This window comes from Gasterosteus aculeatus, chromosome 21 (assembly GCF_964276395.1).
Source record: "Gasterosteus aculeatus chromosome 21, fGasAcu3.hap1.1, whole genome shotgun sequence".
In the NCBI taxonomy this organism is placed as follows: domain Eukaryota; kingdom Metazoa; phylum Chordata; class Actinopteri; order Perciformes; family Gasterosteidae; genus Gasterosteus; species Gasterosteus aculeatus.
This window is the reverse complement of record NC_135708.1, coordinates 15,512,226-15,536,075: the sequence shown is the minus strand read 5'-3', so window position 1 is coordinate 15,536,075 and position 23,850 is coordinate 15,512,226. Positions and strand designations below refer to the sequence as shown.

The window sequence follows — 23,850 nt, the reverse complement described above, 5'->3', positions numbered from 1 at the left end:
ATGTAATTATTATAAGTGTATTTCCTCATTTAAATGATCACCGGTCACGGAACACACGGAAGGACACTGTTTCTTTGTGTGATCATTGCACAAGGTATGAAAAAAACATTAAAATGATTTATTTCTTTAAAGGAACTGCAGTGAACTTGCTGCTTTTTAAAACCATATGTTTATTTTTTTAAGTTGGGTAATCAAAAATCTATCTAGCAGCCCCGATGCGATACATCTCGTCATTCTTCTATCATGATTTTGTGCTCTTGGATACAAATTGCAATCCATCCCTTGATAGAAGAAACTCCAGTTATTTTATTTACAGATGGAACTCCAAACCCAAGAGGACAGGAAATCCTATCATGAAGCATTTCATTAAAATATTGTAAGTCCACAAAAATATTGGAATGAATATGAGACGGTCACCCAAAACACCTTTTAGACCAAATTAACTTCTACTTATTACTTTAAATACCAAAATTCTGGGGACCTGTCATGAGAGGAATCCAGCACTAGAAGATAGTTTTGAAAAAGGAATTTTTATGTCTTTTGAACAACTGAAAAAAGTATGACTTGCACAGTAGCACTTAGTTGTGTTACCTGCAGTTAAGATCCTTTTTGAGAAACTGGTCTTTAATGTTTACTGTATTCAATTTACGACCTGCAAGGTTAAAATACATGGAAAAAATAAATAAATAAAACCATATCTTTATGCGTCAAAACATTCAAAGTTTATGTCAAATAATTTCAGAATAAAGAAGCAGAACATTTTAACATGAGACTGCAGCCTTTTCTGTATTTTACTGTTGAAACGGGTTGTTTGATCGCTTTGTAAAAGGAACAAAGGGGCCTTTTACCCTCATGTGGTTGTGGTGAAGAGACCAAATATTTAATTAAGTGTACCTAATGTAGATTTCTTTAGCATGAACATAGTTTCAATTGTTATATCATTTTAAAAAATCTAGGTGTGTTTTATGTTTCTTGTTAACTAAAGACATCTGTTTTACTTTTTTAATTAATTTAATACCATTTCTCAGAGGCGACATTCATTTTTTAATGCGCTGTATTAGGACCAGAAGAAATGTTACTGCTTTTCTTTAATACAGTATGAATATGTTCATTCAACTTATTGATTCCCAACACACGTATTGTGAAGTATTTGGTCATTTGTGGTTTTCCCAAATAGAAGACCTAGAATACCTTTTATTGTATTGAAAATTTAAAAAAATCATAACATTTGTTACCACCGGTTATCATACATTATCAAATAGCTTTACACGTCAAAAACGGTTTGCAACCACCACCTTTTCCTGGTGATCCTGATTACATTCACTGAGAGGCGTAATTGTCAGCAGCTTTACGCCCCCAAGTGGTGGAAGGTAAAACACAACAAAATAATGACAGAATTAGATTAGATTCGATTCAACTTTATTGTCATTGCACAAGGTACAAGTACTGAGGCAAAGAAATTGCAGTTTAACATCCAAAATAGAATATTTTGCAATAGTGCAAAATAGCAAAAAGTGCAGAGTATGTGCATATGTAAAGTGTAATAAGTGAATAAATAGATACGTACAGTAAGAAATAATTATGCAATATGAACAGTAGGAAATGGATATACAGTACAATAGCAGTGCAAATGTTTAGTGGCTGGAGGAGGTTGTGGCAGTCAAGCCAGGGTGGAGGGGGGAAGTACAGTCACTGAGGGAGATGTGTGTGGGGGGTGGGGGCCAGAGTTCAGTAGAGTGACAGCCGCAGGGATGAAGCTGTTCCTGAACCTGCTGGTCCGGGAACGGAGCACCCTGTAGCGCCTCCCAGAGGGGAGGAGGCCAATACGTTGAGACCACATACAACCGAAATTTAATTAGTACGTGTACGCATACATGAGAAATAAAACAGACTCTGATCTTAATTCTGAGCGACAAAAAGTTAACACAGAGTTCATCCAATACCGCCCCCTACTGGCAGGAAAGGGACACTGCCGCTGAAGACTCGATCCATGTTGTAAAATGAGGTAGTATTAGAAATATTCAAAACACGCGTTTTCATGAGATCAAAAGGGGAAATACACTGCTAATAATCCTATTTAAGTTGGTGGAAAATGGTTAAGAATTGAATCAGACGGCCATAACGTTTATGCGTTCACTTAGACGGCGTTCAGATGATGGGAACATGAGGATATTCAGAGGGGCAAATAAAAAAAATGAGAACGCATTTTCCAGTGACGGCTTAATGAAATGAGTCAGAGAACATTTACAGTTTTACAACTATGTAAATCTTTTTGTCTTTTATCCAGAGATATGGAATGAGAACTTGGATGCGAGTAAAGACCAGTTGTTTCTCTCTTTTAGGGCTGGATGGAGATGGTGGACTGTGTTGATCGCTCCTGCTACGAACTCTCGTGTCACTCCAGAGCCACCAAGGTGCCTCTAGTGGCTGAAAAGGCCAAATCCTTCTATTCTCCCAGTCCGACCAGTATAACCATACAATCTAATTATCCATATGTTTGTATTTATTAGGGTTTAAACGTTTATAAGTAAACGGCATGCTACAATCACTCATTGTGGATCACGTCATTATTGTCAGTATGCATTGTGTCCTTGCTTTGTCTGATGTCTGACCAGCAGAGGTCGCCAAAGGCTGCAGTGCTCAGAAATCTGGATCTTTAAAGTCAACATCTCAAAACTGCTTATTATCACAACATCTGGATGTTTGAGCTTCACTGTGCAGCCTTTTGGCACTTGATCTACTTATTAGTGAGCTATTAGTAGTCTGAGGGACCATCAATAGTATGAGCCAGATTTTTTAAGTGTGTGCATTACAAGCCTTGTAGGAGAGTACTTTATTAAACTTGGTCACTTTACCATTTACAAAATGACAATGTACAGTAGTTATACAAGTTTTATACTAATATTAGTGTTTCCAAAGCTCTAAAAGGAAAAATAGCAGAAATTAAAATGTGATTCAAACATTTTATTCAAACATTTTATTAGCACATTACAACAATAAGGCAGTTCAGACTGCTTCACATGAAATCATTAAAAACAGATTTAGAACGAGTTAAGAGCATAGATGGAAACATTAGTCATTAAAAACACAATGTTAAAAAATAAAAAGTACAATAAAAATTTGCAGTATAGTTTAAGAGTAGCAAAATTCAAAATTGTGTTAAAAAGACTTGCTAACGTGATGTCATTTTACCTTTGAAACTTGTAACCCTGTCCCTCTATTAACAGATCAAGGATCCAACAAGTCACCAGCATTGGTCCTATTTAAGAGGACGCAGGTAGGCGTAGTTGCCCGTATTGTAAACCCAGAGGCCTGGGTACAACGGCTCAGTGAAGGTGGTGCGAAAGGTGTAGAGGTGTGTCAGTGTGTTGGAGGAGACTTTGTAGAAGGACAGAGTACCTACAGGCCAGTCCAGATACACACCCAGTGTGGAGCATCCATCAGAGTGAAGATGAGATTCCCACACCTTTCCATTGTGCCATGCACGAAGTAAGGATAATATACGTGTTCCTCCCCGGCCAAAAGCCCACGATAGCGTATTGTTTCCAAATTCGCTACTGCCACCCATTCCTTTTCTTTCAATTGTCTTGTACGCAACAGCTACATAAATACGTTTTCTAAACAAGTCATTATACCACTCTACCTCCCAGTAATGGCGCCCGGATAAACCCTCTCGGCACAACACCTGAGTGTATTTATCAAACCTCTCTGGGTTATCAGGATATTTCTGCCATGTTGATCCACTTGTTACCTTCTTGTTTCCATCAGACAGAACGAGGTAACTATTGACTGTGTTTGGGTCCAGGGTGAGATCACAGGCATCTGATGGAGAGATCCAAACAAATTCAGGTTTAGAGTTTCCGCAGAACATTGATTAGAACAGCGTATTTGACTATAAAAATGAACTTACACAACATCAGATCTCTTCTGTCTGTGATCTTTTCAGGATCAGAATCAAGTCCTGAGAAATCTTCGCTGACCAGAATGCCCTGCTTGTAATGGTAGAAAGTTGCTCCTTTGTATTTCTCATTTGGAATGACTGCGATAAGGAAACGGATCCGGTTGTTGTTCCTCAGTGCTTTGGTGAAGTCTTGGAAAGCTTTGGCTTTTTTTCTCATAGAGGTCAAGACTGCATCTGAGTAGAACCACTCGTCTTCAGTGGTGCTCCCCTTTTTAGGGGTGTCCAAATATGTGGCCATCTCATCAAGGTAAGTGTCACCCGGTTTGGTGGAGGTGAAAACAAAGCACAAAGTATTGTCTACATCTCCATCAAGAACCTCTCTGTCGAGCTCGAAATGACTTTTGACGATCTTTGTTCCCTCTATGGTCTCCACACAGGATCTGATGACGTTGATTTCTCTCTCCTTATTTTTCAGCCACTTGATTAGTTTTTCTTGACTGAATGGGGACTCGTCTCTGTTGTCAATGGTTTTTTCTAATGAGCTCTCATCTTCTTTACCTTCACGGATGGAGGGGAGTTTCTCCTTCATGGTCCCCTGGAGGTTTGATGCGTAGCGGTGACACAACTTCTGGAAATTCATTACCTCTTCTTTAATATGTGGAAAGTCCTGTACCACTCTGTCTTTTAGAGATTCGTTGCTTCTCATTTGGATTTCCCTCAAATCTTCAAGAGTATGCTGTATCTTCCCCACCAGTCCACCGCTGATCTCACTCTTCAGCTTAGCAGCTTCTCCATATAAAGTAGTCAATGGCATCAGCCAGACCTTCATTGGGACAGCTTTCTCTCCATTTTCCCCCAGTAACTGTGATAGTTGTGTACAAGTCTTCACTGCTTCTTCGTATGTTAAAGGGAGGCTTTGAAGTGTGAAGTCTGCAAAGAATTTGCAGGAAACTTTAGCACTCAGGGCTTTTTCTTCCTTAGTCAGCTGATTCAGCTTGAGGTCAACGTTTTTCTTAAGACTAAATGAGGGGATCTTTTTTATCAAAGCTTTCATGCTGCCCCCGATTTCTTGAACGCTGCTGCTTTCTAACTTTTCACTGTCAAACACAAAGAAAGCATTTGCCCCATAAAGGATGCCTGTGACTATGTGTGTTGCAGAGCTCTTGTTGATGACGTCCTTTTGATGGTCTTCTAAGGTCATCAGGTCAGTCATTGACAACTGTTCCAAGCGGGTTGTAGATTTGTACTGACCAGTCACTCTGCTCTGATTCTTGAATTCTTTGTGATCTTTCAGGTAATGAGCAGATCCTTCCACCTCAGTCAGTCCAGAGAGGAAGCTGACCTTCAGAGAAGCATCAACATCCAGCAGAAAGGACTTTGATTCAATAGAGTCGGATTCAGTAATGACAAATTCACTGCTGGGTTTGTAACTTTCAATCGTCTTCCCTTGTACAGTTTTATCATCCCACAACGTCAAACCTTTAAATATGACAAAACATAAAGCTGTAGGATAATTTTGTGAAAGAGAATTCCATCAATCTTTAAAGCAGGAAGAAGAAGTGATTACCTATGGGAGAAGGGAAGAGTGAAAATCAAATAAAGTGTGTTTACTTCTACATATTTAACATTCTTTTAGATAGTGTGCCAATCAATAGCCAATTAAACGGCCCATGATACAAAGCCACCTAACTAGCTGTTTGATTCCAAAAGAGCAAGTAAGAAACAGAGACACTTTTGACCAGAAAAACAAAATTACAGTAATCATAGGAATATTACAGCATGCACAGCTATGCCGTAGAACTAAAATGCATTTCATAATTCCTTTAATGGTGAATAATTATGTTAAAAGGGTGAGAAATAAGTAGTGAAATGATTTCAAAGCCTCTTTACATGTACTCTATGCCATTATTGTGGCCAAGATTAATGCGATAAACCAGAGGTCTTTAACAGGGGGTCCGCGGAGGTACTGCAGGGGTTCGCATGATTTTTGGTTGATAAGACAATTTTCTCCCCATTGTTTTTTTTTTGTCTTTAGAATCAGAATTGTATTTATTGTCTTTAAATATGCAATAACATGAATCCAATATTCAGCTTCCCACAGGAGCTCTCTCAAGCTGGGCACTGGTTCATTCACAGCTTCTTTCATGCAAATACGTCAGCACAGGCCCCAGCCAATCAGATCGCATTCATGCTCACGTCTAAAGAGTGCGAAGCTCAAAAATAAAAGATGGCGGACCAAACTCCGTACAATATGGGGGTCCTTGGGCTGAAAAACGTTGAAAACCCCTGCGATAAACAATTTTAACGCAGTTAACGCAACTTTGTTTGCTTCCGGTCTTCCGAAGTGCTGGAAGACCGGAGGTCTATATATACATATTTTTTTATTTATTTTAATTTAAATTGTAATCTAAATTGTATAAATAAGATGTCCTTATTACTGTATGTGAAACTTTCCACCAGCCGCCTGTACAGTTGGGTAGCAAAAAACGGTGCCAATACAACTGGTACCTACTGGACCAAAACGCAACACAGTTTTAGGTGCCTCCTTTTGGGGCCTGAGCCGATTGAAATCCCTTTTTTACACTACTCTGATGAATCTGTCTGCGCAACAGGTAACGACAGCCTACCGTTTGTGTGGCTACAGTAGATAACCATCAACGTTCTATTTATATAAGTCTGTGTTTCTCCTACTATTATATTGCCCCCCGCCCAATAAAGTAAATGTTTTTTCCACTTTTACAACTGTCTGCTGTGCACGGCAATTCCGCCCCGACATGTGGGCGTACAGCCAGGTGAGCAAGCTCCGACCAACAGAGAGACCGTAGTCTGACTAAAAATGACTACCCCCCCTATTGGCCAGTTTGTCCCAAAAATTTAGAAGCCTAGGGGACACAAGTATACTGTAAACGGTTGTTAACAGTGTATATATTGTTCATAGTTTGAAGTTAAAAAGTTTAAAGCTATAGTTTGAAGCCAAGTCTTTTGTATTTATTTATATTTACAGTATACAGTTAATATTTTGTTAAATTTGAATAGAAAAATTTGCCTTTGCAATAAAGAAAGCTTTTCTTTAATGTCGTCAATCGTCATTTGTGGTTCATGTTTTTTTTAGTATTAGTATTAGTATTAGTTCAGTATTAGTTCAGGCTTCTTTTAGGCACCGGTATTCGAAGAAAAACCAACAATACGCATCCCGACTTACCTGTGATCAGTGCATCTCTTTGAGCATCATAGAGCATTCCGAGGGTGAAAGGTCGACCCAGGGCAGGAACTTCCATTTGATTTGAGGCCATTTCACCAACCTGATGAGAAAAGATTTACATATTACAGTATTGTGATTTTTTTTTGTCAACTCTACACCTTCACTCAACAAAAAGACAGATATCTTTGCACAGACTGCAGATCAGTTAAGCAGTAAATGTTCACCTGTCTCTTTCTGTCCTCACATGGGGAAGTTGTGATGATCAGCCGAGTCTTGTGAGAGTCTCCTGGTCGTTGTTGGTGGTGTTACTTCTGCAGAATCTTTACATTGTGTAATATCCCCCCTAAGGTATGTGCCTAACTCCACCCAGTACTGTATTTTGCAACACCCTCATTGAGATCCTTGTTACCTGTGGTTAGAGATTGACAATGAGTATCATGATGATTAATATAAAGTTAAAGACAGTTCTAGCATTTAGTAAACTGCTCAAAATTTAATTTCTGTGTGCAGTTAAGGTAACATGCCCAGACGTATTAACACTTTTAATACGTGGAGAGCAGAGAAATAATGACACCAAGAAATGGTAAATATGCGAAACACTTTGTGTCCTTGTTCTCATGGCCTCAATTTTTATTACGGCTATAATGCCAAGAGTTATTTATTTAGAGCTTTTTTATAGATATCAACTTGTGCATAAAAATGCCACTGGTTAAACATGCAATGTATTTATTACAATATATTTAGATTAGCTATTATTACTATATCCGGTGTTTACCGCTTATGACCTTCAACCAGATTTTCTTAAACTTTTGTGAGCGACCGTCTAGGAGTGCGTCTCAGTGGTATTACAGGTGGGGTGCATGGGGAAATCCCTAATTATTTTATTTCATGAACTTTATTGAGAACTTCCCATTTTACCTCAATGCAAAGTACATGGCTGGCTGGCAAATTTGTGTTCTTTTAAAACAAAATAAAGATCTAAACTCAACATTGAGCATGAATTGAGAGGCTGTATTATGTGTGCAGCCCTGTTTTGAAAAGTGGAAAGCAGGCTCATTGGATCCACTAATTAAACTATTATAAATGTGTTTTATCAGTATGAGATGGTGCATGAATCTTGTTTTCTTTTGCACAGGTTATATATTCAGTGCAAAACAGGTTTCATACTATGGAGCCAAATCCAGGTCAAAAGTTTTGTTCATTTGAAAAACAAATGAACCTGAAAGTTAAAGTTTTGTTGTTAAATATTCAAAAATACAACAATGTATTCAATAAAATAAAAATATTTTCTGGTTACATATAGTTTTGACTCAGCTCTATATTTTTTTAATCTTTACTTGTATTTATTTTTAGATATTCACTGTATTATATTTTCGGTTGCAGATTTTATATTTTCAGATTCAAATCTTATATTTTCAGATTCAAAACTTTCAGATCTTTCTTGATTACATGCCCCCCTCCCACGCCAGGGTCAGGGTCAAAAGTCTGAATGTGAAAAAAATGCGAAAAATATAAATACAGTGAATTTCAATATATGTGAAGACTGAAAAAAATGTCAATCTTCACTTCATTTTTATAATAATAATATAATATTTTTCATCCACTTATTTTTATTTTGAATACAGTGCTGTATTTTTCAATGTTCAACGATAAAACTTGAATGTGAACTTTCAAGTTCACGTTTGTTTTTCAAATGAACAAAACTTTTGACCTGTATTTGGCGTACGTTACAGCCCAAATTAACTATTTTCTGCGAAATATAGTTCTGCATCGAAAAAACTTTTTACATTGTTCGAACAAAATGGTGCTACATTTTATTAGTTTACGGCTGATGGAGCAATCTGATTTACTTGATTGTGATTGCAGTTGATTTTTTCCAATATTTGAAAAATCCTAGATGTCACAAAATGTTATTTTAATAAAAATTCAACGTTTACAATTTTGTTAGAACATTAACATCTTTTTTTCCTCCAAAGTGGGACGTGACAGAAACAGTTTAAGAACAACACCCCTATGAGACTGTAAAGATCTTATCATGATCGGGGAACTTTATAGTAAAGTTCAATAGTCCAAATTCATATTAGACATATTTCTTTTAATTAAAGTGATGCTTTTATCAACAACTTTCTAAAAGCACTGTGAAGATTTGATTATCAAAAAATGACCTATTAATTATAAAGACGCAAATCTGTGAAATCTTCTTTCCCCAGCAGTTAATCAGCAACTGTTTGAGGTGGTGGTGTGTTTGTGTAACAGATAGGTACAGTATTAGTTCCACAGAATTCCTCCAATCATGTTAAGGTCTTTACAGTCATTTTAGTGTGTACGGTCTACTAGCAGAACAAGGCTCAGTTCTATTCGCCTTTCGCCCCGGCTCGTGTTGAAACATCACAAGAATCAGCCGTATGTGATTGGCTGCACATTCAAACATAGCTCCTCCCCTGTTGGCCATCGCAACGTTCCTTTCTGGCCCGAGGCATTCTATGACTTACACCTTATCCTGAATGGCCATAGAAATCCAAGTAAACCAAATAGATCACACAAAAAAGATAAGATGATACTTTATGAGTCCGGCAGTTGGGAAATTCTTGGGATTTACAGCACCGTGGTGTAAAGTGCAAAGAATAGACAGTAAAAAATAAGATCGAAACAAGTATTATAAAGATTTAGTAGTAAATAAAAAGAATCCTCAATAACAAATTAAATATTTTACAGACAGTCATTATATAGCAGTTATTGCAGTGTATGTATATACACACGCACACACACACACGCACACAGAGTATAGCTTATATGCAAACCCGTCCAATATATCTATTAAAAAATATACATAGGTGTGAGCCTAACTCCACCCACCACAGCATTTTAAAATATCCTTATTGAGAGATAGATTATATGCAAACCCTGTGCAATATATATATATATATATATATATATATATATATATATATATACACACACATACACACGCACACAGTGGTATGAAAAAGTTTGGGCACCCCTGATCATTTTCAAGATTTTCCTTTATGTATCATTGGTTGTTCGGAACAGCAATTTCAATTAAATATATCATATAGCAGACAAACACAGTGATATTTAAGAAGTGAAATGAAGTTTATAGGATTTACAGAGAGTGTGCAATAATTACTTAAACAAAAGTAGGCAGGTGCATACATTTGGGAACCCCAACCGAAAAATTATATCAATATTTAGTAGATCCTCCTTTTGCAGAAATAACAGCCTCTAAACGCTTCCTATAGCTTCCAATGAGGGTCTGGATTTTGGTTGAAGGTATTTTTGACCATTCTTCTTTACAAAACATCTCCAATTCAGTCAGGTTTGATGGTTTCTGAGCATGGACAGCCCGCTTTAAAACAGACCAAAGATATTCATTGTTATTCAGGTCTGGGGACTGAGATGGCCGTTCCAGAACGTTGTACTTGTTCCTCTGCATGAACGCCTCTGTAGAATTTGAGCAGTGTTTAGGGTCGTTGTCTTGTTGAAGCATCCAGCCTCGGCGCAACTACAACTTTGTCACTGAATCTTGAACATTGTTCGCAAGAATCTGGTGATACTGACTGGAATCCATGCAACCTTCAACTTTAACAACCAGATCAGTTAAGCAGTAAATGTTCACCTGTCTCTTTCTGTCCTCACATGGAGAAGTTGTGACGATCAGAGTCTTGTGAGAGTCTCCTGGACGTTCAGCTGGAGCTTCCAGAGTGATGATCTGTGATGTCGTCCGACTGCTTTTATCCTGTCGCAGAGCCTCCGCTGTGACTCTGCACATGAAACGCCTTCAGATGTCACTTCTGCCGTATCTTAAAATTGTTTATTTTTTTGTTTTAATTGTTTTATTTCGTCCAAGGTATGAGCCTAACTCCACCCACCACCGCATTTTAAAACATCCTTATTGAGATCCTTGTCACTGGTAGTTAGGGGCCATCAATAATGATCATCGGGATTCATTATAAAGTTAAACAAAGAAGTTATAGCATTTAGTAACCTGAAAATCATGCTTTAGTGTGAAGTTCCTTTTCAATGTAACAGGCCCAACACATTACAAATTCTGTAGAGAACAGAGGAATAATGAGACCAAAAAAAAGGTAAATATAAGCAACTCCAGCTCATGACGACCTGGCACAATTTGTATCGGAGCATTAATGCCAATGCAAATATTTATTTAGGGCTTGTTTTATAGATCTAAACTTAGCATAAAAAATGGTTCTGTGTAAAAGTGTACTGTATTTATTTCAATATATTTAGATGAGCTCTTACTAAATCCAGAGGGTTTACTGCTTACGACTCTAGTGGGTCTCAGTGGTTTTACAGGTGGGTCAATGGGGAAATTCCAAATGATTTAATTCCAAGAATTTTACTGAGAACCAATCTTACTACAGTACAAAGTACATGGACTGATGTTGCTTTTCTCAAAACAAAATAAGGATCCGAGCTCAACATTGAGCATGAATTGAGAGGTCGTATCAAGTCTGATGTAATCAACACCTGAAAGCTCTCTGAAGTTGTCAACATTTTTTCGCAGTAACTGTTTAAGGTTTAAGGTGGTGTGGTGTGTGTGTGTGTGCGCGCGTGTATATATACACTATAATAACTGCTATATAATGACTGTCTGTAAAATATTTTATTTGTTATTGAGGATTCTTTTTATTTACTACTAAATATTTATAATACTTGTTTCGATCTTATTTTTTACTGTCTCTTCTTTGCACTTTACACCACGCTGCTGTAAAAGAATTTCCCAACTGCCGGACTCATAAAGTATTATCTTATCTTTTTTGTGTGATCTATTTGGTTTACTTGGATTTTTATGGCCATTCAGGATAAGGTGTAAGTCATAGAATGCCTGGGGCGAGAACTGAGCCTTGTTCTGCTAGTAGACCGTACACACTAAAATTACTGTAAAGACCTTAACATGATTGGGGGAATTCTGTGGAACTAACACTGTACAACAATGACACATAAGTCCAGTATTAGTTCCACAGAATTCCCCTGATCATGATAAGGTCTTTAGAGTCACATGAGTGTGTACGGTCTACTAGCACGATGATGTGGTTTACCACTGTCGCCTCACAGCAAGAAGGTCCTTGGTTTGGCTCCGCCCAGTGGCCTTTCTGTGTGGAGTCTGCATGTTCTCCCTGTGTATTTTTGGGTTCTCTCTGGGTACTCTGGCTTCCTCCCACAGTCCAAAGACATGCTCTGGGGTTTAGGTTGATTGGTAACTCAAAACAACCTGTAGGTGTGTGGATATGAGTGTAAATGGTTGTTTGTCTCTGTGTCAGCCCTGTGATTGGTGTACCCTGTCTATTTCCTGAAGTTGGCTGGGTTTGACTCCAGCCCCCCTTCGACCCTGTGTGCAGGATAAGCAGTTTGAAGATGGATGGATGGATGTATGGACCTTAGCCTGAATGGCCATAAAAAATCCAAGTAAACCAAATATGTCATACTAAAAATATAAGATTGTGAAATTCTTGGGATTTACAGCAGTGTGGTGTATAGTGCAAATAAAAAATAAGATTGAAATAAGTATAGTATATGAAAACCTTCTGCAATATATCTATATATATATATATATATATATATATGTATATAAATATAATTAATATATGAGCCACCCCTCTGTCCTCATCCTTCTGGACCTCTCTGCTGCATTTGACACAGTTAACCACCAGATCCTTATTTCCTCCCTTCAGGAACTTGTCTTTGGCTCTCCTCGCTTCCTACCTTGAAGACCGCACCTCATTGAGAGCAAAACACTCGACTAGATCACGACTCTTTGCTGTCCTTGCTCCGAAATGGTGGAACAAGCTCTCTGAAGGCACCAGGACCGCGGAGAGCCTTCAAGTCTTCCGCCGCAAACTAATGACACACCTCTTTGGACTCTACCTCGACTAAAAGACTAACAAATTGTAGCACTTAAATTGTACTTATAATGCCACTTATCTATAGCAAATTGTAAATTGGCTTATTTGAGGAAATTGCACGTTCTTGTTTCTTGCTCTTCTGAGTTTGTATCCCTATGGTTGAATGCACTTATTGTAAGTTGCTTTGGATAAAAGCGTCAGCTAAAGATTAATGGAGAGGTTGTGCTGCTTCCAAACACAAAAAAAATTATTTCTATTTGTTAATACATTCAAAATGATGTCAAATGATTTCAGGATGACAAAACAGAGTGTTGTAAAATAAAACTGCTGCCTGTAAATTTGCGGCCCCCTACAGACCACACTCATACTAGCACGCACATGTCGGCGGCATTTTTCTGATATACGTGGTTTGATTCTCGTATGGTAAGTGTGCTGGGGGCTGGTGATAGGAACAAGACTACTCAATCTAGAGTTCAGTCCGTTGACAATTTGGAACATAAGGCAAGCATTATGGTATGCGTTTAGCTTAGTTAGTCTTAGTACCTCAAAACGGTGGAATAAAGGTTTAGTGGGGGAATTTATCTCTGACCAGGATAGAGCCCGTATGACTTTCTTTTGCAAGGATATACGTTTTTTGAGATGGCTGGTGAAAGTGTTACACCATATCACATTGCAATAGTTAAGGTGTGGTTCGAAGAGAGTTTTATATAGAGTGAGAAGTGCAGACCGAGGTAGAAAATGTCTGATCTTATAAAACAAGCCAACATACTTAGACAATTTATTTACAAGATACTCAATATGACATTTAAAGCTAAGAGAGTCGTCAATGAGGACCCCCAGGAATTTAGTGGAATACACTCTTTTTATCTCCTGCCCATTAATCCTAATCAGGCAGTGATCGACGTTTTTAAATTTTTTACATGATTTAAATAAAATGTAATTAGTTTTGATCACATTTAATGACAGTTTATTACATTTGAACCAGTAGTCTACTTTAGTTAATTCATTTACTGTATCTTGTAGAATATGTGGGTTCCTGTGTGACGTAAACAAGTTAGTGTCGTCCGCAAAAATAATTTTATGAAATATATTAGAGGAGTTTATGAAATCATTTATATATAAAATGAATAAGAGTGGCCCTATAATTGAACCCTGGAGGACCCCAAAGGTCATGGGCTGATAAGTGGAGTTGTGATCATTGACATGGACATACTGTTCCTTCTCATATAAGTAACTTCTGAACCATTCAAGTGTTTGACCTCTGGTACCATAGTGGTAGAGTTTATGCTGTAAAATATCAAAGTCAATGGTATCAAAGGCTTTTGATAGGTCCAGGAAAATACCAACACCACATTTCCCTTCTTCAATGCAGTCATGTATTTGTTCTATTAGATCGAGTATTGCCATAGATGTTGTACTATTTTTCCTGAAACCGTATTGAGAGGGAACAAGAATATCTAGTTTTTGAAGATAGCCAGTGAGTCTGGTGTGTACCACTTTCTCCATTACTTTGGAGAAAGTGGGTAGAATTGATATGGGTCGATAATTGTTCATATCATTTCTGTCACCCGATTTAAAAATTGGAATTATTTTAGCAATTTTTGTCATTTTTGGTACAGTACCTGTAAGTAAAGAGAGGTTGATGCAGTGAGCCAGTGGCTCTACAATGACATTTGCAATGGCTTTCATAATCTTACTACATATTCCATCTGCACCTGCGGTATATGAACTCCTCAAGTCCAAAATGATCTTGAGGAGCTCAGTACTATCTGTTGGTATCATAAAAAATGAGTCAATGTAGCTACCAGAAAGAAAATGCTTAAAGTTCACACCCTGGGGTTGGTTTATCTTCTCAGCCAGGTTTGCACCTATTGAAGCAAAATGATTGTTAAAACTCTCTACAAGATCAGCTTTTGCATTTCCAAAGTCAGGCAAAGTAGTAGGTTTGTGTCTCCTGTTGAGGACTTCATTTAACACATTCCATGACCTCCTGCTATCCCCCTGTGAAGCTTGTAAAAGTTCGATGTAATGGAATTTTTTTACGCTTTCTTATGATCTGCGTTAGTTTATTTTTGTAGGAAATATATTTCTCTTTAGTCAAGTTTGAAGGATTTTTGATATAGGATTTGTAAAGCCTACTTTTATATTTAATAGACTTTAAAATTCCTGTTGTAATCCAAGGATTCTGGAGGGTAGTACTGCACGACTTGGCCTGTAAATTATAATTTAAGTACTGTGCTGTCATTGATGATTTTAGATTTAATTTTAGAGAGTGGAGGAGAGAACGATTTTCCAGAGCCAGAAAAACATTACAACTTCTGTAGAATCTTAACGTTGTGTAATATCTCCCCAAGGTATGAGCCCAACTCCCCCCACCACAGTATTGTGAAACACCCTCATTGAGATGATTGATACCTGTGGCTAGAGGGCATTAACAATGATCATCATGATTTAATATAAAGTTAAACAGAGAACAGTTACAACATTTAGTAACCTGCTCAAAATCCTGTTTTAGTGTGCAGTTCCTCTTTAATGTAACAGGCCCAACAAGAAACCTTTAAGAAAAGGTAAAGATGGGCAGCTCAAGCTTATCATTTTCTCTTCTTGTTCTCATGTCCTTAATTTTGATCGCTAAAATCAACTGTTATAGATGTCAACTTGTGCATAAAAAATGCCAAACTTCACTGAGTAAAAAAAGACCTTAAACCACTGTTTCTTAAGCAGTGGGGAGCAACTCTCTAGTGGGTCGCAGTTGTATTACAGATGGGGTAAATAGGTAAATTCCAAATTATTTTAGTTAAATAACTTTATTGAGAACTTCCCATCTTACTACAGTACAAAGTACATGGACTGCTGTTGCCTCTCAAAACAAAATACTGATCCAAGCTCAACATTGAGCATGAATTGAGAGCTACTAATGACCTAATTAAAACATGTTTTATCAGTATGGGATCGTCCATACATATCTGCTCTGCTATACTTTGCACCGACCGGTTGCACATCCAGTGTAAAACGGGTTAATTACAGCCACAATGAACTGCCAAATATTTAATATTCTTTGCAAAGATGCCTACCGTCGCCAGAGAACGGAGCAGGTGGATCTGCATGGATCTCCGCTGGCCGACAGTCTGCCGAACAGCCTTGAGCTGTTAAACGGGTCTTCATCTCCACGCACATCTGTCTTTGAAGTACTGTGACTTCAGCCCGCTAACAGTTAGCTAACCATTCTGATTTTCATAGTAAATGAGCTTTACACATTTATAAGAGCTGAAGATTAGGTACATATACATTTCATATATACATATACATTTCATGTAGTCGTGATTTGGGTGTTTGCAATGGTCATTAACATTTGAAAGGATTGTAAATCTAGTTCTCCAGGTAAATTGTAGCAAACCGTAGTCAACTTTGATCAAATAAAACTTATTTTCCCAACAACAAAGTTGTGGCTAATGACATGCCTGAGTGTCTGGTAACGTTGGAAAACCACTAGCCACAGTTGCTGGTGAGAAAAAATGTTAATATCAAGCGCTGCTTATGACAATGTGTTTTTGTAACATAGCAGAGGCTCCAGGAGTTTTTATTACATCACAAGGAATGTGATTTATGTACTTTTACTTAATGGAACCTAAAGGACTATTGAAAATGGAGGCAGTACTATGCCTGAGGGATGGGAAGAGTATTCAACCTGATGTTGTTGTTCTTGAGTTGGAGCACAGACAGTAGAGGCCTGTGAACTGTGAAGGTTCAGGAAACCTCTGTATCACAACTTCTATTTCCTATTATAACCACTTCAATTTAACTTGAGGGAGAGTACTTTATTAAACCAGTCCACTACACCATTTACAAAATTACAAAGTAGTTGCACAAGTTTTGACATTGGGTTTTGAACATTAGTTTCCAAAGCTCTAAAATCAATAAGAATCGAAATAAAAATGTGATTCACAAATACAGTTAAATCTGACTTTTAGGCAGACACCATATTGAGATTATGCATCAACTGAACAAGTAAGAAACTGAAAATGAAATATTTTGTTACTTTTGGAATTTGTTGATGCAGGGCAAGGTCATTTTATTTATATATATATATTTACATATATATTTTGTAACCTAATGTATTTTACACTTTGGGAATTTCTTATAAAAAGTTTGAGCTAACATGTGATGCCATTTTACCTTTGAAACTTTACTTGTAACCCCGTCCCTCTATTAGCAGACCAACGATCCAACAAGTCACCAGCACTGGTCCTATTAAAGAGGACGCAGGTAGACGTTGTTGCCCTCATAATAAACCCAGAGGCCTGGGTACACATGCTCAGTGAATGTGGTGCGAAAGGTGTGTCAGTGTGTTGGAGGATATTTCGTAGAAGGACAGAGTGCCCGCAGGCCAGTCCAGACACACACCGAGTGTTGAGCAGCCATCAGGATTAGATTCCCACTCGCGTTTTGCATTGTGCAGTGCAGTGAGTGAGCGGCTTTCACTTGGATTCCACTGGCAGAGCCCAAGATAGGGTATTATTTCCCAATTCTGCTTTCCAAAACATCTCCCTTTCTTTGCATGATCTTGTATGTAACGGCTACAAGAATATATATTAAACTAGAAGCATTATCCAAACCTACCTCCCAGTAATGGTGGCAAGATAAAGCCTCTCGGCACAACACCGAGTATCTACATCAAAGCTCTCCGGTTTATCAGGATATTAATGACATGTTTATCCATATGTTGCCTTCTTGTTTCCATCAGACAGAACAAGGTTATTTTGAACAATGTTTGGGTGAGATCACAGGCATTTGATGGAGAGAACCAAACAAATTCCTTTTTCAAGTTTCTGCGGAACATTGATTAGAACAGTGTATTTAAATAAGAAGAATAAATAAACTTCAACAAAAGATCGGACCTCGTCTGTCTGTGATCTTTTCAGGATCAAGGTGAGGTCCTCAGATATCTTCACTGACCAGTCTGCCCTGCTTGTAATGGTAGACGGTTGCTCCTTTGTATTTGTCATTTGGAATGACTGCAATAAGGAAACGGATCCGGTTGTTGTTTATCTGTGCTTTGCTAAAGTCTTGGAAGGTTTTGGCTTTTTGTCTCATAGAGGTCAAGACTTCATCTGAGTAGAACCACGGGTCTTCAGTGGTGCTCCCCTTTGCAGGAGTACCCAAATATGTGGCCATCACATCAAGGTAAGTGTCGCCCCGTTTGGTGGAGGTGAAAACAAAGCACAAAGCATCGTCTACATCTCCAGCAAGAACCTCTCTGTCAAGCTCAAACTGATTTTTGACGATCTTTGTTCCCTCCATGGTCTCCACACAGGATCTGATGACGTTGATTTCTCTCTCCTTATAATTCAGCCACTGGATTAGTATTTCTTGATTGAATGGGGACTGGTCTCTGTTGTCAATGTTTCTTTCTAATGAGCTCTCATCTTCTTTACCTTCACGGATGGAGGGGAGTTTCTCCTTCAGGGTCCCCTGCAGGTTTGATGTATAGAGGCGACACAACTTCTGGAAAGTTTCTAACTCTTCTTTAATATGTGGAAAGTTCTCCACCACTTTGTCTTTTAAAGATTCATTGCTTCTCATTTGGATTTCCCTCAAATCTTCAAGAGTATGCTGTATCTTCCCCACCAGTCCACTCTGGATTTCACTCGCCAGCTTAGGAGCTTTTGGATATAAAGTAGTCAATGGCATCAGCCAGACCTTCATTGGGACAGCTTTCTCTCCATTTTCCCCCAGTAACTGTGGAAGTTGTCCAAAGGTCTTCACTGCATCTCCATATGTTAAAGGGATGCTTTGAAGGGTGAAGTCTCCAAAGAATTTGCAGGAAACTTTAGCACTCAAATCTTCTTGTTCCTTAGTCAGCTTGATGCTAACGTGGCCCCCTACACCACACGAGGGGATCTTTTTAATTAGCGCTTCCATGCTGCCCCCAATTTCTTTAACCCTGCTGCTTTCCAACTTTTCACTGTCAAACACAAAGAAAGCATTTGCCCCATAAAGGATGCCTGTGACTATGTGTGTTGCAGAGCTCTTGTTGATGACGTCCTTTTGACGGGCTTCTAAGGTCATCAGGTCAGTCATTGACAACTGTTCCAAGCGGGTTGTAGATTTGTACTGACCAGTAACTCTGCTCTGATTGTTGAATTCTTTCTGATCTTTCAGATATTTGGCAGATCCTCCCACTTCAATCAGTCCAGAGAGGAAGCTGGCCTTCAGAGAACCATTAACATCCAGCAGAGAGGACTTTGATTCAATAGAGTCGGAATCATTAATGACAAAATCACTGCTTGATCTAAGACTTTTAATCGTCTTCCCTTGTAGCGTTTTATCATCCCACAACGTCAAACCTGTAAAAAGCAGAAAACACAAAGCAGGAAGATCATTTCGTAAAAATAAATACATTTTTTAAATCTTTAAAGCCAAAGAAGAAGAAGTGACTACCTATGGCAGAATGGAACAGGGACAACCAAATAAGGTGTTTTTACTTTTCGTCATACTTAGATAATTAGCCCATAAATGGCCAATAATATAAAGCCAGCTAATAAGATGAAACCTTTGACCAGAAAAACTAAAATATTATTATCATCAAGCATTGGATAATTAGCTAATAATACAGCACGCTTCTCTAAAAACTAATGGATGTTCACAGCTTTGTCATAGAGATAAAACGGATTTGATAATTCCTTTAGTGAAAAATAATGTTAAAAAAGGGGAGGATTAAATAGTAAAATAATTTCAAAGTCCCTTTAAGCAGAGCTGTAAAAGACATTCACACAGATAAATAATTTCAATAAGAGTGTAATCCAAGACTTACCTGTGATGAGTGCATCTCTTTGAGCATCATAGAGCATTCCGAGGGTGAAAGGTCGACCCAGGGCAGCAACTTCTATTTGATTTGCGGCCATTTCACCAACCTGATAAGAACAGATTTTTGTAACACAATAGGGCAATCCTTAACATTTTAAATAAACATAATGTTGGGGGGATATTGATTAAGCACATGCACACTATTACTCTCTCTTTAACTGATTCACAAATGGCTCAGCTTTTTCATTGTCTTCTATCTGTCTTTCAAACTGTCACACTAGAAGCTTTGTCAGATCTTCCTGCTCCTAAAAGGGAGAAGGAACATTGTGTCCCTCTTCAGCTGAATTAAATCATTTGACTCCTGTCTGTACTTACGGCTTGTGTTGATGATTTCTGTATTCTCTATGATTTTTCTATATTCTAGTTAGTAAAATATACTCATTCACAAACAAGTTTAAGATAATTTTGATTCATTAGGGCTTTATCCACTAATTTCCACCACACATAATACATAAAATAAATAGCAAATAAAAAAGACAGTTATATTAGTATGAATAGTTTATAAACACAAGCACATCTACACCGACAAATGCTTAAACATATCTGTCCAGATACACACAACCATCTACATCCACATACCATCTCAGGTTGATTTAATGCAAAACAATTATGTTATTAAAAACACATTACTACTTTGCGGTTAAATATTTAATATTTATTCCAACATGAAAAAAGCAGTAAATAACACTTTGACAATCTTATTTTTGTCACCCTCACTGATATATATATATATATATATCAATAAATAGTCAGTGTGATATTATGACATGTACTGTATAAATGTCAGTCAGCTCGTCTGCTTGAATGACAATAAAATCTCTTTACTTCCTCCAGAATGTCCTCCACCTGTCAATACCGGTCCGGACGAGAACACGCAAACTTGTGGAAAAACTATTGTTGCGGCAGGCTGAGTCTATTTAAGGACACTGATTTTCTAACTCATATGTCACACATTTTTTTACTTAATCAACAATTAGCTAAAGTGCTTCTTAGACCCGCCTTTTGAGGGCAATGTTGAACTTGCCCCATGCGCAATCAAACACGCATGAAGACGTGCGTATGACAGGCAGAGACGTGCAAGAAAAGCATATATTTTAATATATCATTTTTTACAAATATTACTGGGTACATTCCATGTTTCAAAAACAAAAATGTTGGCATTTTGGTCATTTGGGTAATTTGGGTTCATTAAGAGTGCCCGGGTTCCCCACTGACTGACATCCCTTTTTCCACCAATGACTCCCTTCACACTCCACATGCACATACACTTGTCACTTTCACATACTCTTACAATACAATTGTGTAAAGTATCTGTTCACTTTTATTTTTAATGTTTTATTTTTAATTGAATCTCCTTTTTATCCTTTATCCCTAGCCCAGAGCTTTCTATTTTATTTTACACTGTAGAGTTACATTGTAAATCTGTAAATTGAACATGCCATTTTTCTTGTGATTTTGTTATTTGTCTTGTTGTCCCTTGTCTCATTGTCTTACTGTCCGATGTTATGCACCAACCGCCATTTCAACTTCCTTGTATGTCTAACATATTTTGGCAATAAATATTCCTCATTCCTCATTCCTGATTAATATAATCTTTTCTTTTTCGGAGCGCTCCAGGTCGGGCGACACCCCATTTCCCTCTATTGGCCACCCGCCACTGGTGATAATGAAGCCAAGGGTCCTCACAGAGGTGTATTGAAATATCTTTTTAATTTCCTATATAAGTCTTTCCACAGCTGGCTATTGACGCCTTTATGACATTTGTTGGTCGGATCTTCTGCCGTTTTATCTTCAATTATGACATTTAATTCTGATTCCAACTTTTCTTTGATGTTTTTATTATGATGTTATGTATTTTTGCAAATTGTCAGCTGTAAGCCTTTTATATGTGGGAGACTTGGTTTCTAGTTGAAAACCGATTTTTTGCAATACTAATAAAATAGTCTTCTGATGGAAATGTATATATCTCAACAAAAAGACTAATATCTTTGCACTGACTGCAGATCAGTTAAGCAGTAAATGTTCACCTGTCTCTTCCTGTCCTCACCTGGGTGTTGTGATAATCAGAGTCTTGTGAGAGTCTCCTGGTCGTTCAGCTGGAGCTTCCAGAGTGATGATCTGTGATGTTGTCCGACTGCTTTTATTCTGTCGGAGAGCTGTGACTCTGCACATGACACGACACGCCTTCAGATGTACTTCTGCCAGATCTTAACATTGTGTAATATTCCCCTAAGATATGAGCCTAACTCCCCCCACCACAGCACTGTGAAACACCCTCGTTGATAACCGCGTTACCTGCGGTCACAGGGCATTGATTACATTACATCACATTACAGGTCATTTAGCTGACGCTTTTATCCAAAGCGACTTATATTACATTTTTAACCCATGACTTTTTACATTTTGCCCAGGGAGCAATTAGGGGTTAGGTGTCCTCCTCAGGGACACTTCGACATGGTACATGGGACAGCCAGGACTGAAACCACCAACCTTGCGGTTCCCAGCGTTCCCTCTGAACCCCTGTGCAACGACAACCTCATAGATGATCATCATGATTTAATATAACGTTAAACAGTTATAGCATTTAGTAACCTGCTCAAAATCCTGTTTAGTGAGCAGTTCCTCTTTATTGTGACAGGCCCAACACATTAAGACTCCTGTAGAGAACAGAGGAATAATGAGACCAAGAAAGGGTAAATATGTGCAACTCACCCAGCTCATTACGACACTTTGTCTCTTTGTTCTCATGTCCTCCTTTCTTATCACTAATAACTTCTTCTATGGATGTCAACTTGTGCATAATAAATTACAAACTTCAATACTGTAGTGAATTTATTGCAAAATATATAGATGAGCAATTATTACTAAATGCAGACGGTTTACTGCTTTTGACCTTAAGCCACTGTTTCTCAAATTGTGGGCAGCGACCCTCTGGTCGGTCAAAGTGGTATTACAGGTTATTTTTTGTTCAAGAACTCAACAACTATTGAGAACCATCTTACTAAAGTACAAAGTATATGGACTCGTTGCCTCTCTCAAAACAAAATACAGATCCAAGCGCAACATTGAGTATGAGTTGCAAGGCCGTATCAAGTCTATAAGCAGAAAAGCAAGACTGGAAAGCAGACTCATTGCAGTCACTAATTAAACAAATTAAAATGTGTTTTATCAGAGATGACCCATTCATGTCTCCACTAATTTAGTTTTCTTTTGCGCAGGCTACATATTCAGTGCAAAACACTTTAATTACGGTCAATTATTTATTAATTTCTGCACAGAAAAAACTTTGTTTGACTTCTTCTAACAAGATGGTGGTACATTTCACTAGTTTTTGTCTGATGGAGCAATCTGGTTTACTTGAAAGTGATTGCTATTGTTTTTTTCCAATACTTGAAAAAGCTTGTTGGAGGGGTCACAAAATGTCATTTTAATAATAATTCAACGTGTACAATTTTGCAGAAAAAGAGAATGCTTGTGAACCACACACCTATGAGATTGTAACGACCTTATTATGATCGGGGAGCCAGTACTTTTAAGCCATACACACACATACACACACACTCAATTTTGGCATCTATTTGTTCAGAAGCAGAACTATAATCTCTCGTTCATCCAGCATACCTCTTTTACAAGTGTGGGAACTTACTTTTAACAAAACTGGGCATACGATGGGTCCTTTAACAGTTTTAACTACACCATAGCCTGCAATGCTTGATTAACGAGACAAAATTAAAAGAATTAGCCAACTTGTAGAGTCCCACTGAAAATATTGATTTGGTCAAATAATGTGTTTCACATTGAAGTAAGTTTTCAAAACCTAATAAATTCATTTGTGATTCATCAAATGCATATTTATGCAACATATTGTGAATGTTTCGATGAGACAGAGTTTGAATTGATTTGTCATACGTGAATTCCCTTTTGATTTCTTTACATTAACTTCCCATCAAGTTATGAATCCAGTTCACAATCCGATTAATCATGTTTAGAGCGTCACA

General features: G+C 37.8%; 2 protein-coding genes and 1 pseudogene across 3 annotated transcripts; all 3 read right to left on the bottom strand.

Moving 5' to 3' along the window:
- Positions 1–2,263: 2,263 nt before the first annotated feature.
- On the bottom strand, positions 2,264–21,934 carry LOC120811905 (stonustoxin subunit alpha). 2 transcript variants are annotated; one of them, XM_078096625.1, is made up of 5 exons: positions 21,918–21,934; positions 7,328–7,370; positions 7,104–7,203; positions 3,911–5,380; positions 2,264–3,822 (listed from the first exon to the last, which is right to left on the bottom strand). In XM_078096625.1, exons 3-5 carry the CDS (start codon positions 7,192–7,194, stop codon positions 3,260–3,262), a joined length of 2,124 nt encoding a protein of 707 aa, XP_077952751.1. In that variant the 5' UTR covers positions 7,195–7,203; positions 7,328–7,370; positions 21,918–21,934; the 3' UTR covers positions 2,264–3,259. The 2 variants fall into 2 exon arrangements, with proteins under 2 accessions (XP_077952751.1, XP_077952752.1); XM_078096626.1 differs by lacking the exons at positions 7,328–7,370; positions 21,918–21,934 and having other exon boundaries at positions 3,911–5,243; positions 7,104–7,206.
- On the bottom strand, positions 17,237–17,760 carry LOC144390205 (stonustoxin subunit beta-like; annotated as a pseudogene).
- On the bottom strand, positions 17,595–21,954 carry LOC144390204 (neoverrucotoxin subunit alpha-like). The gene is made up of 3 exons (XM_078096627.1): positions 21,900–21,954; positions 19,800–19,899; positions 17,595–19,332 (listed from the first exon to the last, which is right to left on the bottom strand). The coding sequence occupies exons 2-3, from the start codon at positions 19,888–19,890 to the stop codon at positions 17,924–17,926; spliced, it is 1,500 nt and encodes a 499-aa protein (XP_077952753.1). The 5' UTR covers positions 19,891–19,899; positions 21,900–21,954; the 3' UTR covers positions 17,595–17,923.
- Positions 21,955–23,850: the final 1,896 nt, after the last annotated feature.